The 14,923-nt window shown below is 35.9% G+C and overlaps 1 protein-coding gene across 1 annotated transcript in view; it reads right to left on the reverse strand.

The window, feature by feature from the left end:
• LOC145687324 (uncharacterized) overlaps positions 1–14,923 on the reverse strand; it is a 213,524-nt gene that overhangs the window by 55,386 nt on the left and 143,215 nt on the right. Inside the window, exon 7 of the mRNA XM_081760782.1 lies at positions 11,630–11,763. Coding sequence (XP_081616908.1) covers positions 11,630–11,763 — 134 coding nt within the window. The remainder of the gene's footprint in view (positions 1–11,629; positions 11,764–14,923) is intronic.

A 14,923-nucleotide genomic window follows, 5' to 3' on the forward strand; every position in this document is an offset into this window, starting at 1 on the left:
AAAAAGAAAGGAAAATGTGGTAGAAAATAAAAAATGCTACAATATTTCGGATAAAAGGCAAGATTATATGGTTCAGATTATGGTTTCCGTGTGTCATATCCCTGTGCGTTGTTACATAGACACTGGCAGTAGTACAAACTATATCGGTAGAACATTACTTGAACAGATCAAGTTAAAGTGTACCCCCAAAAGAAAGACAGTAAATCATGTAGTTACTTCCATGAGCCAAGAACCGATCTCTATTAAAGAAGCAGTGGAAATTCATTTCTTTATTAATAATAGAAAATTTACAGACTGGTTTCTTGTGATAAGACTCTCCGGACATTTCGTTTTTAATTGGAGGACAATTTTTACAAAAACACGATGCATGTATTCGGTATAAAGAACAACAATTGTTTTTGGGTAAGGATGGCATTACTGTGAACTTTAAATTGGAGGAAAATAGTGTGTCTAAAACGGAGAACTACTCGTTTCGGAATTCTCGTTCCAGGGTTGCCGACTCAACAGCTATGTCGACAGGCGCACTAGGCATTGCTGGGGAGAGGACAAACAACCTTGGACAATTGAATCAACAACCATCTACTAGTCAGACAAATCTTCAGCGTCCACAGGCGAGAAAAGGTGGCATAGGAGAGCGAAAAAAGGAAGCTACCGACTTTTCCCCTGCTGCAGGACAGCCCGTGTTCAATCCAGTATACCACACAATTCATGAGTTGGATGAAGTCATGAAAGAAACCCAAGGTAATAACGATATTCAAACCGATATTTTTGATGAAAGTTTATGTAATTATGTCAAAGAGATACAAACAAAATATAGTGACGTAATTTCAGATCAATTAGGTACTATCAAAAATTTTAAATATAAAATTTTGTTAAAAGATGATAAACCTAGCATACAACAGCCTTATGCTTTACCGAAACATAAGATGAAAGAATTGAATAATTACGTAGACGAATTAATAAAACAGGGAATCGTAGAAGAGATTAGGAGTTCACCCTACATTTCTCCTTGCTCTTAGTTAATAACCGTGACAATAGTAAGCGGTTAGTGGTCAACTATTCTTCTGTGAATGAAAAGGTAATTATGCAGGCTTTTCCAGCTCCTAATTGTGAAAGTATTATAGGAAACATAGGTAAACATCGAATATTTAGTGTCCTCGATGACTTTTGGACGCTAATAGTTCGGAAACTATCGAAAGTAAAGAGGGTGAGTAAAAATTCACTGAATACCTGCTGTATTGAATTTGGCATGTTTCACAATCCTACCATGGACGCGCAAGGGATTCCCCGAAGGAACGTACGGAGTTCCGGATTATCGGACAAAAGAAAATTGGTCTAAATGGATATGAATTGATAGGGTTTCTACCAGGTAACAATAATTCATCTGTATTGAACAAATACAAAATGGCGGCCACCTTCATGCACGTTGTGGGGGGTTGCATAATCGCCAGGTACGGATGCTGGCCAACAGTGACGTTCTGAGTATTAATTGTAGCGAATTTGTATTCAAATGCTCTAGATAAATATATTTAATGATCGAAAATGACCAATATTAGTGTCTAATCGATAGTTTTCGGGATCATTCAGATGAACAGTGACATTTTTGATCCGGTTTAAATCCAAAATCAGCCCCGCCACTTGGGGGAGAGGGAGAAAGAGACACATAAAAATGACGAAAATGGCCACTATCAATGTCGGATTTATAGTTTTCTGGGTCGCTTAGATGAAGAGTGATACTTTCGATCCCTTTTAAATTTAAATTCAACCACACAACTTTGGGGATATATACAGGGGTTAGACAAAAAATTTTAAAACCACTTCATACAGGACACGTAAGTTTGGCCCTCCACTGTACAACACGTGTTGCGGTTGCCGATCGTTTTTTGTTTTCAATGTGTCGTGTGGACCTTCCTCTTCCGTCAGCAGTAACTAGTTCACCTGTAAGTGTCGTGGTGTGAAAGTGGTGCAGAAAAATGGACGACCTGACAGACTTCCGAAGTGGCATGATCGTTGGTGCCCGTCTGGTTGGAGCTTCAGTGGCAACAGTGGCGAACATTGTGGGGGCATCGAAAGGTACTGTGTCCAATGTCACGAGGACATATACAATTCATGGGCAAACGACGTCTGCACAGCACAACAGTGGTCGAAAGACAATCCTGTCAGATAGGAACTGGAGGGCATTAAAACGGATTGTAGCAGCTAAAAAGAAGAACACTGCAATGAAAATTACGTTTGAATTCAATTCCGGCCTACAGAACCCGGTTTCATCGAAAACAGTGCGACTGGAACTTCATAAAATGAAAATTCATGGCAGGGCCGCTATCGTCAAACCCCTGGTCACAGCAGTAAATGCGAAGAGGCGTATCCAGTGGTGCAAGGACCACAAGGCGTGGACTCATGAGCAGTGGAAATATGTATTGTGGTCCGATGAATCGAACTTTACCTTGTTTCCAACACCCGGTCGTCTTTACGTATGGAGAACACCGTCGCAGGCCTTTGATACAGACTGTCTGTTCCCACCTGTAAAGCATGGGGGTGGTTCTGTTACAGTATGGGCAGTGATATCGTGGTTTTCTGCAGGTCCCATAATAGCCCTGCATGGAATGACGAATGCTAAGGCGTATAAGGCCATTTTGGGGGACCAGGTTCTACCCATGGCCCAAATATTGTTCATTGATGGTAATGACATCTACCAAGATGATTTGGCACCCTGTCACGCTGCTAAAACGGTGAAATCATGGTTTGAGAAGCATGACTAGGAGCTATCATACCTCCCCTGGGTCCCACAATCACCAGATCTGAACATCATTTAGCCATTATGGTCTGAGTTAAAAAGGCGTGTTCGGTCTCATTACCCTCCACCTTAAGGAGCATGTTTTGGAGGAACAATGGTACAAAATTCCACACACCACGATTCAGGAGCTGTGTACGTCCATTTCACGTCGGATTCAAGCTGTTTTGGACTAAAAGAAGGCCCCACACCACACTTGGTATGATTTTCACACTTTTGAAAACGTTTTCGATTTTTTTTTTTTTGCCCAACCACTATATATATTTATTTATTTATTTATTATTGCTGCCTATTACAGGATTTTATCCCAGTTACAACAGGCTTACAAAATTAATATTACATCTACGAATGAACAAAAGAAAAAAAAATAAATAAATAAAAATATCCACAAGAAAACATCAGAACATATAATGGCAAAATGCTAAGTGCATAGAGAGAGAGAGCAAGATGTGAATAAAATACCAGAAAGAGAAGATACACAAACTATCAAATCACATACGACCAAAAACAATAGAAAATACATTAGAAGACTGATAAAATAATTTTTATGAGCACAGGATCAGTGAGATACTTCTAAAGTAGATTTATAAAGCCATCTTTTAGTGAAGGAGCGTAACAAAATCCATAAACCAACTTATCAAAGCAATTTTTAATATATACAATATTGTTACTAAGCAAATTCAAAATAGTAATAATAGAAGAATTATTCAAATATTGAAGACTTACATTATAATCATGTTACAATTAAATTGGCTTACATAATAAGTAGATATAGAAATATCAATACTATAGATAATCTAAACGTGGTAAAATTTTTATAAGCGATCTTATGTAGGCAACACATGGCATAGCAAAATCAATTTCAATATTATTTTGTATTAAACTGTTAAATAATCTACACATACTTATCAAAGGTGTATTCAAATGTGCAATGGTTTTGGATCTTTTACAAATAAATGGTAATCTTGTCCTCAAACAGTTACGTGTAATATTAAAATTTAATAAATGCAAACACTCAGGACTATCAACAATTCCATTTACTAACTTAAAAAGAAATATAAGTTGAAAATACCTTCGTCTAGCAGATAATGTTTCAACATCAAATAAACATAGAAGAGTTGCATACGATATTTTATTTTCATAAGAGTTTACTCTATAGGTTTTGTAATATAAGTATCTCAGAAACTTATTCTGAATCCGTTCAATTTTTGCAATGTACTGCTTATAATACGGAGTCCAAACTATACTTGCATACTCAAGTTTGCTTCGTACTAGAAAATTAAATAGCATAATAATGACATATGGATTATTAAAATCTCTAGTACTTCTTATCACAAAACCTAGAGATTTGAAAGCTTCATTGACAACCTTTTCTATATGAGCGATAAAACATAATTTAGTATTTACAATGACACCCAAATCATTTACTTCCTGAACTCTATTAAGAATAGTGTTTGTTAGGGTATAATTGTAATGTACAGGGTTTCTATTTTTAGAAAATGTGATTACATTACATTTATTTATATTAAAATGTAACTTATTTTCAACACTCCATAAATAGCAGTTATTCAAATCACACTGAAGTTTTAGAACATCGTCAAGTTCTCTTATTTCTTTGTACAATTTCATGTCATCCGCATATAATAAACAGTGTGAATGTTCAAGTACAGATGGTAAATCATCAACAAATAGTAGAAAGAAGAGAGGTCCAAGATTAGAGCTTTGTGGTATACCCGAATTAACATCAAACAATGGAGAACTGTGATTATTGTACACAACATATTGTTTTCGACCATTTAAGTAGGAAGAAATTAATGATAGTAGTTGCTTTGAAAAGCCATAATTAGATAATTTTGCAAGTAATACAGCATGATCTAGCTTATCAAAGGCCTTCGCAAAATCTGTATAAATTACATCCACAGAAAAACCATTATTAAGGGAATCCGCAATAGACTGTATAAATAGAAATAAATTGGTAACGGTCGATCTCCGTGGATAAAATCCATGTTGAAAATTAGATATGTAAGGTTTAACATGATGAAATATTCTATTATAAAGAATGTACTCAAATATTTTAGCTACTGTGGAAATTAGAGATATTGGTCTATAATTTTCAATACTCTTGGCATCTCCTTTCTTAAGTATTGGACGAATTTTACTAATCTTCCAGATTTCTGGAAATATTGAAGTTGTTAATATCAGGTTATAAATGTAATTTAATGGTTTTATTAAAAGTTCTCCACATCCTTTTAATAAATAAGTTGGCAATAGATCGGGCCCACTTGATTTAGAAGATTTTAACTTTTTAATAGCCTTTTTAAGTTCACATTCAGAAATGGAATTCACCGTCAGACAATACGGTATGATTGACTTGGTATGGGGGATAATATCGTAATCAGAAGGATGAGGAGAATAAACACTTTTGAAATATTGAGCAAAGTTGTAAGCTATATCCGCATCTGTTGTAATTACTTTACCTTTGAAAGTCATATGATTTATTTCTAAATTTTGATTCTTCTTATTTTTGATATAATTCCAAAAATTTTTAGGATTATCCTTCAATGCCATTTCTGACTGATTTTATATAAAGCATACGCCCTCTTAATCAACGTTTTTGATTTTCTACGCAATTCCTTAAATCTATTTAAATTATAGTCGGAGGTTTTTGTGTGTTTCCTATAATAATACTTTTCTTTCAATGTGTTAATAATTTCTGATGTAAACCAACATGGATATTGATATTTCTTAGATATTTTCTTTTTTGGCACATTTCTTTCAATACTACTATTCAAAACATCGTAAAAATAATTGACAGCTTTATCAACATCATTTATATTATATAGATGCATCCAATCTTGTAGGTCAAGTTGTTCATAAAGGTTATAAAAATTGGCCTTACTAAAATTAAACAAAGTACTTGAGTTATGTTTTATGCTTGTTGTGAAATTTCCAAGATTAATATTAAAATTAAGAGATGGATGATGATTATCTTCTGTTAATAATGGAAATGCATTTCTAGTTAGATTAATATCATCTCCAAAATTAGACAAAACCAAGTCCAAAGTTTTCCCGTACATATTTCTTATTAAATTATGCGATGTTAAATTATGTAAAGAAATGAAGTTCACCAACATATTACAAACAGACCCACCCTGCAATAAATCAAAATCAGCGTCCGTGATTGATGATATATTAAAATCACCAACAACAAGCAAACTTTGATCATATATGTCATCAATTTCCTTTAATTTTTGAAAGAAATCATTATAGGTTCTTACTTGACTCTTCGGTGGAAAGTATACCAATACTATATAAAAATTTCTTCTAGATATTGTAACTTTTAGACAAAGAACTTCAATACAATTCACTGTTATGGATACCTCAGATACACAATAATCTCTTAAAATTGCTATGAGAACACCACCGCCATTTTTGTGAGTCCTATCACACCGATAAACATTATACCTTTGGTCAATAAATTCACCATTGTATATACCCTCACACAGCCAAGTTTCAGTTAGTAATATTATGTCAAAGCTTGAAGCTGCAATATTTGTATATAGTTCTGTAAGTTTACTACGTATACCTCTAACATTCTGATAATTTAAATGTATCAAACTATGGCTTTCACTCATGTATCTATGTCAGATGTCTTACTTCCTCAACTGTGTTAAGTGTATATACAAAAGTATCATCAGCTTTCTTCTTTAGTCGGATATTACCAGCATAGTCTATCCACAAGTAGTCGTAATTTTTTTCTCTCTTAACTTTTCTTGCTTCACTAAAGACTATTCGCCTATGCAATGTAAGACTATGGTTAATATAGACAGGACCTCCAATAGATAAACCGAGATCTTTACAGGATAAATTTCTTTTGACCTTCCTTTGTTTAATAAACCTATCCTTGTCAGAACGCTTAACAAATTTTAGGATGATACCTGGATTTGGCTGATTAGGTGATTTTTTTAATCTATGACATACATCGATCATATTCTCGGTTACATCAATATTAAGTGCACCACCAACCTTTTTGACTATGTCATTAACATCTTCGTTAGGTAGGAAGGGAACCCCATGAATTTCAACTGTGTTTCTCCTATTGTATTGGTCTATTTCGTCTACTTCAACTCTTAATTTATCTATTTGTTTCTTTAACAGTAAATTTTCGTTTTTCAGAACATCAATGTCGTCCTTGCATTTATTCAGTTCTTCAGTTTGACTTCTTATGAGGTTGAAGTTTTCGTCTAACTTTTCGTGTACTGAATTTAAAGATTTGCCTAACTCTTCTTCAAGTTTTTTATTGGTACCCTTAATATCGTTTATTTCATTTTTAATGCTTAGTAATAACTGATACATTTGAGTTAAAGTAGGGATTTGTTCACTCACTTCAGGTGGATTATCACTAACCAATGATTTTCGTCGCACTCTACTACAATCTTCACAACGCCAAATTTGGTCACTCACTTTCAGAAATTTAACATCATCCTCCTTCATATTAACACAAATCCCATGAAAGAGATTCTTGCATTCCCCGCATTGTATCTTTAAATTAGTATCTTGCCTAGATATAGACTTGGAACACTTACCACAAATCCCCATTATGTATTTCTGAAGACGGAAAGACAGATATTTCCAACGCTGGCACCGGCAGAAGTAGATTTCACAGTAAAATTACACCTATTTCCAATAAGGAGTAAACTAATTCAGTCTCCTTTTGATCACTACAATGTTTATAATAAAAAATTAACTAATCGAAATATCCACGTGAGATTCACGCTGATACTAGGGTATTTTGTCGAAAATGGCCGATATTAAGTGTTGAATCTTTAGTTCTTGGGGTCCCAGAGATGAACAGTGACACTTCTGATGCTATTTAAGTCCAAATTCAGTCCGGCATCTTGGGGAAGGGAGGGAGGAAAATACATAAAACTGATCAAAAATAACCCATATTAGTGCAGAATCCATAGTTCCCGGGTTCGCCGAGATGACCGGTGAAACTTCCGATCCCTTTTAAAACCAAATTCAGCCCCGAAACTTAGGAGAGGGGGAGATAGTAAAATGATCGAAAATGACCAATATTAGTGTCCAATCCATGGTTTTCGGGGTCGTCGAGATGATCAATGGTATTTCCAATGCTGCTTAAATCGATGCCATTAAAAATGTAAACAGCATATTTCACGGGTACTAAACATGAGATACGGAGTTGTGCATTTGAATTTTCATTTCAACCCAGCGAAGCGGGTAATATATGCTGGTGTATATATATATATCCCTTCCCACAATTTTTGCGAGGATGAATTTGGATTTCAATGGCATCAGAAGCGTCACTGTTCATCCCAGCGACCTCAAAAAGTATAGGTTCGACACTAATATCGGACAATTTTGATCATTTGTAAATGTCTTTCCCCTCCTTTAAGTTACATCGTCAAAGTGATATGACAAAAATCATCTCAGGTTTAAACTTCATGTAAGTTGAAAATTAGATCGAGATGGGTCCGGTGGTTCAAGAGTTATTAAGTTTTATTTGCTTTTATATATCTCCCCTACCTCCTCCTATCAGTTCTATCGTCAAAGTGAATAGATAAATACCATCCCAGGCCTAACCTCATCTATGTTGAAAAATTGATCGAGATCGGTCAGGTGGTTCAAGAGTGAAGTCACATAGACAGTCACTTTCATTTTTATTTTTTTATACATATCTCCGCCTTCCCCTCCCTCTCCCCTACCTTGCACCGTCAAAGTTAAATGATAAAAATTATCCCAAGCCCGAACGTCATGCACGTTGAAAATTTGATCGAGATCGGTCTGGTGGTTCAAAAGTTATTAAGTTTTATTTACTTTTATATATCTGTCCCGTCCCCTCCCCTTCAGCACCCTAAGCTCTACCATTAAAGTGATATGATAAAAGCCACCCAAGGCCCGAATTTCATCCATATTGAAACTCTGATTAAGATCGGTCCTGTGGTTAAACCGTGATGAAGTCACAAAGACAGTCACTTTTATTTTTACTTTTTTTTTTTTTTTTTTTTTTACATATATATCTCACTCCTCCCCTTCGTTGTACTGTAAAAGTGAAGTAAAGAAAACATCTCAGGACCAAACCATATCTATGTTGAAAGTTTGATCGAGATCGGTCCGGTGGTTCAAGAGTTATTAAGTTTTATTCATTTTCATATATTTCCCATCCTCCCCTCCCCTAAGATCTACTGTCAAAACGAAAAAATGAAATGAAATCTTTAAGTTTTACGTCCCACGGTTATGCCGGTTAGGCTAAAGGAGACGGTGATGATGAGTAATAAATGAAATGGTGGAATGAAGAAAGTGGGAGGAAACGGGAGTACCCCGAGAAAACCCACGCACACGGTGTTTGTCCACCACAAAGTTCACTTGGCGGGGTACTGTCAAAACGAAATGATAATCAAATTTTCAACATATTTGAAGTTCAAACCTGAGAAGTTATTTTGGGATCGATCGGGTGGTTCAAAAGTTATTATTTCACGAACATAGTCACTTTTATTTTTATATTTATTGATTTTTGTATATCTCCCCCTCCACCCCCTCCCCTACGTTGCTCCGTCAAAGTGAAATTATAACAATCATGCCAGTCCCGAACCTCATCTACATTGAAAATTAGATCAAAATCGGTCGGGTGGTTCAAGAGTTATTAAATTTTATTTATCTTTTTCTATGTCCCCCTCCTATCCCTACCCTAAGTTCTACCGTCAAAGTAAATAGCTAAGAACACTCCCAGAATAGAACCGCATCTACGTTGAAAATTTGATCGAGATCAGTCCGGCGGTTCAAGACAATAAGAGTCACAAACATAGTCACTTTCAATTATATATATATATATATATATATATATATATATATATATGTGTGTGTGTGTGTGTGTGCGTGTGTGTGTGTGTTTGGTCTGAGATTCAATATCGCGTAAGTAACAATTTGCCAATTTTACAGGAGAGACAAAAAAAAAACTGTTTGAAAACTAGCTAGATTCAGCCTCATTATACTCTGTATTACTTTGAGAGTATAACAGAGCCATTTGTCGTGATATAGGTGTACTCCTAAAGCAGATTATGCGCCATTCTATACTTATTCTAATGGTATCAAAAACTGAAATTCGCCAAAAGTGGAGATACGCTGCTTTGAATCTCAGACGATATATATATATATGCTACGATAATCTCCGTAGAAAAAAATGAAAATTCAATTACGCAATATTGTGCGCTTAGCGCGAGCTGGGATCGAATCAGGAACCCTCGCACCAGAGGTTACTTGCCACTGAGGTTTATTCTCGTTGTTCGGGCTTGAAATTACACAAAGTAAAGATGATTAACTCATCACATCTTTTTCTTTCTTTCTTTTTTTTTTTTTTAACAAAAAAAGCATCCTTGTGGCTACTTGGATACGCGTCTTTGGCGTGGGAGATCCCGGTTCGATTGCCAGTGGGGGCTAATGTGATTCGAATTTCGCGGTAAGCTGTAGGTCCACGTATCATATAGCATCGCTGCTGAAAGGGACGCTAAACATAACACAATGAATTTTCATTAAAAATTATTTTTGCACTGGGGCCCTTTGCTTTTGGTGGACATCACCAAGGAAAAGAGAGCAAGTTTCAACTAAGTTTTTTCTTTTTCTCTGGAAGTCTACCCCTGTTAGTTGGAATTGACTTTGGCGAAGGAAAGGTGATGAAATTTATTTCCTAAAAGTAAATAAATAAGAAATTAAATTTCGAAAAATAATAAAACTTGCGCTCACTTCTACACTGTGCAGCATTACTAATTTAATCTTATTGTCATTACTTCCAAACACACAAAAGTATTACAACATTCACAGTAAAAGAAAAAAAAGAAGAGAGAAATACTAGAAAATGAATTTAGACACAACAGGAAATTTAACAAAACTTATTAAATAATTCACCACATAAAATTGAAAAAAAAAGAAAAAAGAGACACCAAGTGAAGAAAACTGCTTCAATGTGGATTTTCAAACGAGACTAACCTTATATTTAAAGATTGTTTTATACAATTAATCAATCTTACAGTAAATTTTCTGTATACGAAATTCGTATTCCTCAAGTTAGTGATCAATGACAACATAACTAGATGTTCACTGTATAAGGTTTCTTCAAATTGAAAAATAAAATGAAATTTTTCAATTTTACTCCCATGGTTATGCCCTATAAGCTAAAGGAGGCAGGTGACTACGGAAGCGAATTACTGTGAAGGAATTGGTAGAATGGGAATTATTAAAAAATAGGAAAATCTCGAGAAAACGGACATCATGATGTCCACCACAAACTTATTTGACCTGGGATTGAATCAGGAAATCTGACGCACCGACGATAAGCGCTCTACTATGATTTTCGTTTCTTTGAAACGTATTCAAATAATTTCCTTTTGAATTTCAGCTAGACTTGAATTTGAATTTAATTTGTAGGTCCTTTAGGGAACTTTGGCTCAGCCCGTAAGGATGGTGAAGGAATAAATTGGTGGAATGAAGAGAGTTGGGGAAAACGATAGAACCTTGAGAAAATACACGTACAAGGTATTTGTCCACCACAAAGTCCATATAGCATGAGCAGGAAACGAACCGACGACCCACAGCACCAGAGGTGAACTCCACATTGAGCCCGTACGGCCTTTCACAGGAATCGTTTAAGATCTTATCGTTACTGATAGTTTTTTGAACTTTTTATGGCCTTAACATTCTTATTGACTAGTAGGAATAAATACTTAACTGGGCCAGAACTCGAACCTGTGTCCTTGTATTATTTTAGAAAGCAAAAGTTCTAACCAGGGTGGAAAAAAGAACGAGAATTACTCCTGTACTCACTTTCTGTATTATACTTCTCATAACCAACCGTAAGTTTGCTACGGACTGGTTTATATGCTTGGTTGATGGTGCTACATTTCTTTCAGATTCAGATATCCTTTCTGCTGCTGCCAAATCACTTATAATAAGGATACCTGAAATAATATATTTAAAACACACTCATTATAGATATTTTAACATTCTTATTGATAAACATCAAAAATTACGATACTATTGACATAGAGTAAGATTCAGTTAAGTGGTCTTGTGTAACCAAAACGACTGATTAACTCACTTGCTTTTGGTGGACGTTGTCCGGGGTTTGATTCCGCATGGACAGAATTTTTAGTTGAACTGTAATTCAGTTATATTGTTTTCTTTGTGTTATCTATTTTTTATCTATATTAAAATTATACAAATATGTACGACTAAACTAAATATCACAGTATACGAAGTACATGGTACTCTAAGGAGGAGGTGCAGAAATAATTCTGTAGCAGGAGTGCTGAAAACTGTACCCAGCTAGTCCGAAGAAAAATATGAAAGGGTGAACATCACTAGTGCTTCTGTGTAAGTAAGAAGGTGACATCAAAGTTAACAAAGAAATAGTGTTGTGCTATTACAGTGAAACGTTTGCATTCTAATCCCCAGAAATTACATTGCGCGTTGCGGGCAGTTCATTGGCCTAAGTTGCCCACAGACGTGTGAAAGGAAATGGAAAGGTCATGCCACGTACGAACGAAATTAAAAGAGACTAAACGGGCTAGTACAAAACTTAGGTGCTCACAGTGCATGTTATCTTACACAAGTGTTTGCATTGTACACCATACAAATGAGTGGTCCTGCATGCTCTAAAATTAGATTATGCTAAAACAACCGAAATTTTGCATTTCGATGGACTGGTTAGGAGAAAGTGGATTTGCTGGTAGCACAGCGTTCAAAGACAAACCAACCTTTCATTTCAGTAAAAGTGAACGTGCCTGTTTCTCAGCAGTAAGAAACTCCAAAGTGTACGATCCCTTCATTTTTGCCGAACCTACTGATATTAGTAACTTCTACCTAAGTATAACAGCAGAATGATGCTCCTACACACTTCCATGGATGTTTACAGATACTCGGATGCTATGCTACTAGTACAATGGATCGTTGGCAGAAAACAATCTATCCATGCTGTCCTGGTTTTTATGACAACCAGATCAGTACACTGTGATCTCATTTTCTACGGGTTCATCACGGGTTCAGGTGTATCTGTCCTGCACGTTACAGCATCTGAACGATCTGATACAATCCATCTCAGAAAAGTAGAGACGATATCCAAAGATACTCGGGTGTGTCTGTACAGAACTGCACTTAGTTTTGAGATATCTCGTGTCACAGACAACTTCCATATCTAACAATGTAATGTACAGGTAAATGAACTGGATTTACTTTCGTATACCACTTTTGAATTACAGTCTATTTCGATTTTCGATTTTATATATATATATATATATATATATATATATATATATATATATATATATATATATATTGCAATATTTTGTGTGGGTAGAGACAATGACAGTCCGGGATTCTAGTCCTTCACCTATTTATTTTACAAAATAATACAAAAATAGTCTTTGTTTCTACAAAGTTAATATCTTAAATTTTCCTTATGACCAGAGAGGTGAAGGGAGGAATGTTTTATATGGGAACCCCTTCGCTCATGGCAGCCACCGGGGTGTCTTGCAGAGACTTCAGCTTATGGCCCTTTGGTAACCCCCCATCCCTCGGCTCATGGCAGCCTCGTCAGATATGGTTCGTGATTAGGAATCCCCTTTGCTTCAAGGCAGCCTCCAGGAATTTTAGGCAGGGTTGAGCTCCTTCGTCCAAGGCGACCTCCAGAGCAACTACGGGTTAGCGATCAGTAGTCAACCGAAGCCTCCGACTTCTTTGGCTCTCCTTTTATACACAATTTTCAGGTGGCTCGTTCCTCTTCGGTTTCCGTCGTGCTGTTCTTCTTGTCTTCCTGTACCAGGCAGGTTTATTTTATTTATTTATTTATTATGGTTAAGGGGATCTTATACCTTTACCACTGGTTTCTCAGTTCCCATAAGATAACGAGTAAATTTTACCTCATGAAGATTATCTAACGAAATGTGGTACGTAACAACTTAAAATTTTCCATATGTATACAGAAAAGTAATAGAAATTATGTGGTTGTTTCAATTTCACGCTTAATAGCGTAAATCATGAGTAATGAACTTTTTTTAAGTAACATTGTAAGGGACTATATATTCAAGGTTGTTATGTTCCACTTTGATCAGCGCGAACAGATGTCCTGCTGACAGGAAGAGATTTCGCTCCCCCCCTCTTAAGTCCTTTTCCAATGGGTGTGGTAGAACGCCGCGGGGTGCCACCCTCATTCAATTTCTTTCCTTCGTTTCTGCAGAGCGGATAGAAGATTTTCTGTAAACATCACAATGGAAGAACATTTGCTTCCAAGACAATTTGAAATATTTGCTTCTTGCGATTTCCTGCTGTATGATGTATACTGTAAAAGCAAAGCAAAGAACAGGTAGAGAATGTTAATTTCTTCATTACTAATAACTCTAGTTAGATAATTATTGCTAACCACTAATTTAATATTAGTAAGTTTCAACTTTTTGTAATAACACTGCCTCAACAGTAGAAAATAGGGTAAGGGGGAGTATATACTTTGGAGAGCAGGATCAACAATTTGATACAGATTATGGTTGAAATTTAGCTTTCATTTGTAGCACTAAGTTTGTATGAGATGTTTGCATGGATACCAACTACAGAATGCCTTCTAGTAACTGGGATTTGAAATTCGTGGCGGGTAGTTTTCTACTTTCTGGCAACATTAGACATATACATAATTTTCTGGAAGTAATAAAAAAAAACATCAACTTTAGTTCGAGATCCATTTGTTGCGCCCCGGGAAGGAGCTCGTTTAGCGCAGGTAAGACGTTTAGGGGCGCTTCGGGACAAGACGTGACGACGTTTGGTTCGTGAACCAAGAAGGTTTCTAGCGTACGATCCTTGATAAAATCACACTGAAGCTTGTTCGATTTATTGCCTTCGAATGTTACGAATTACAATCCAATTATTACAGAGATTCGAACTCTGAAAATCGAAGAAGGCTGTGAACTGATGTTACGAACTTAAATATCAAAACTAGGAGAACTGTGACAATCTCAGCAACCTTAACACACGGGGAGTTTCCAACGGTGGGTGATGTGGGATTGAACTCGCCACTACTTAACAGAGGAGAGTTTTTATATTTGGGTTCTACCAGGTAATCATTCTCTCACA

The sequence above is a fragment of the Thermobia domestica genome, chromosome 6 (assembly GCF_964235325.1).
Source record: "Thermobia domestica chromosome 6, izTheDome1.hap1.1, whole genome shotgun sequence".
Classification (NCBI taxonomy): Eukaryota; Metazoa; Arthropoda; class Insecta; order Zygentoma; family Lepismatidae; genus Thermobia; species Thermobia domestica.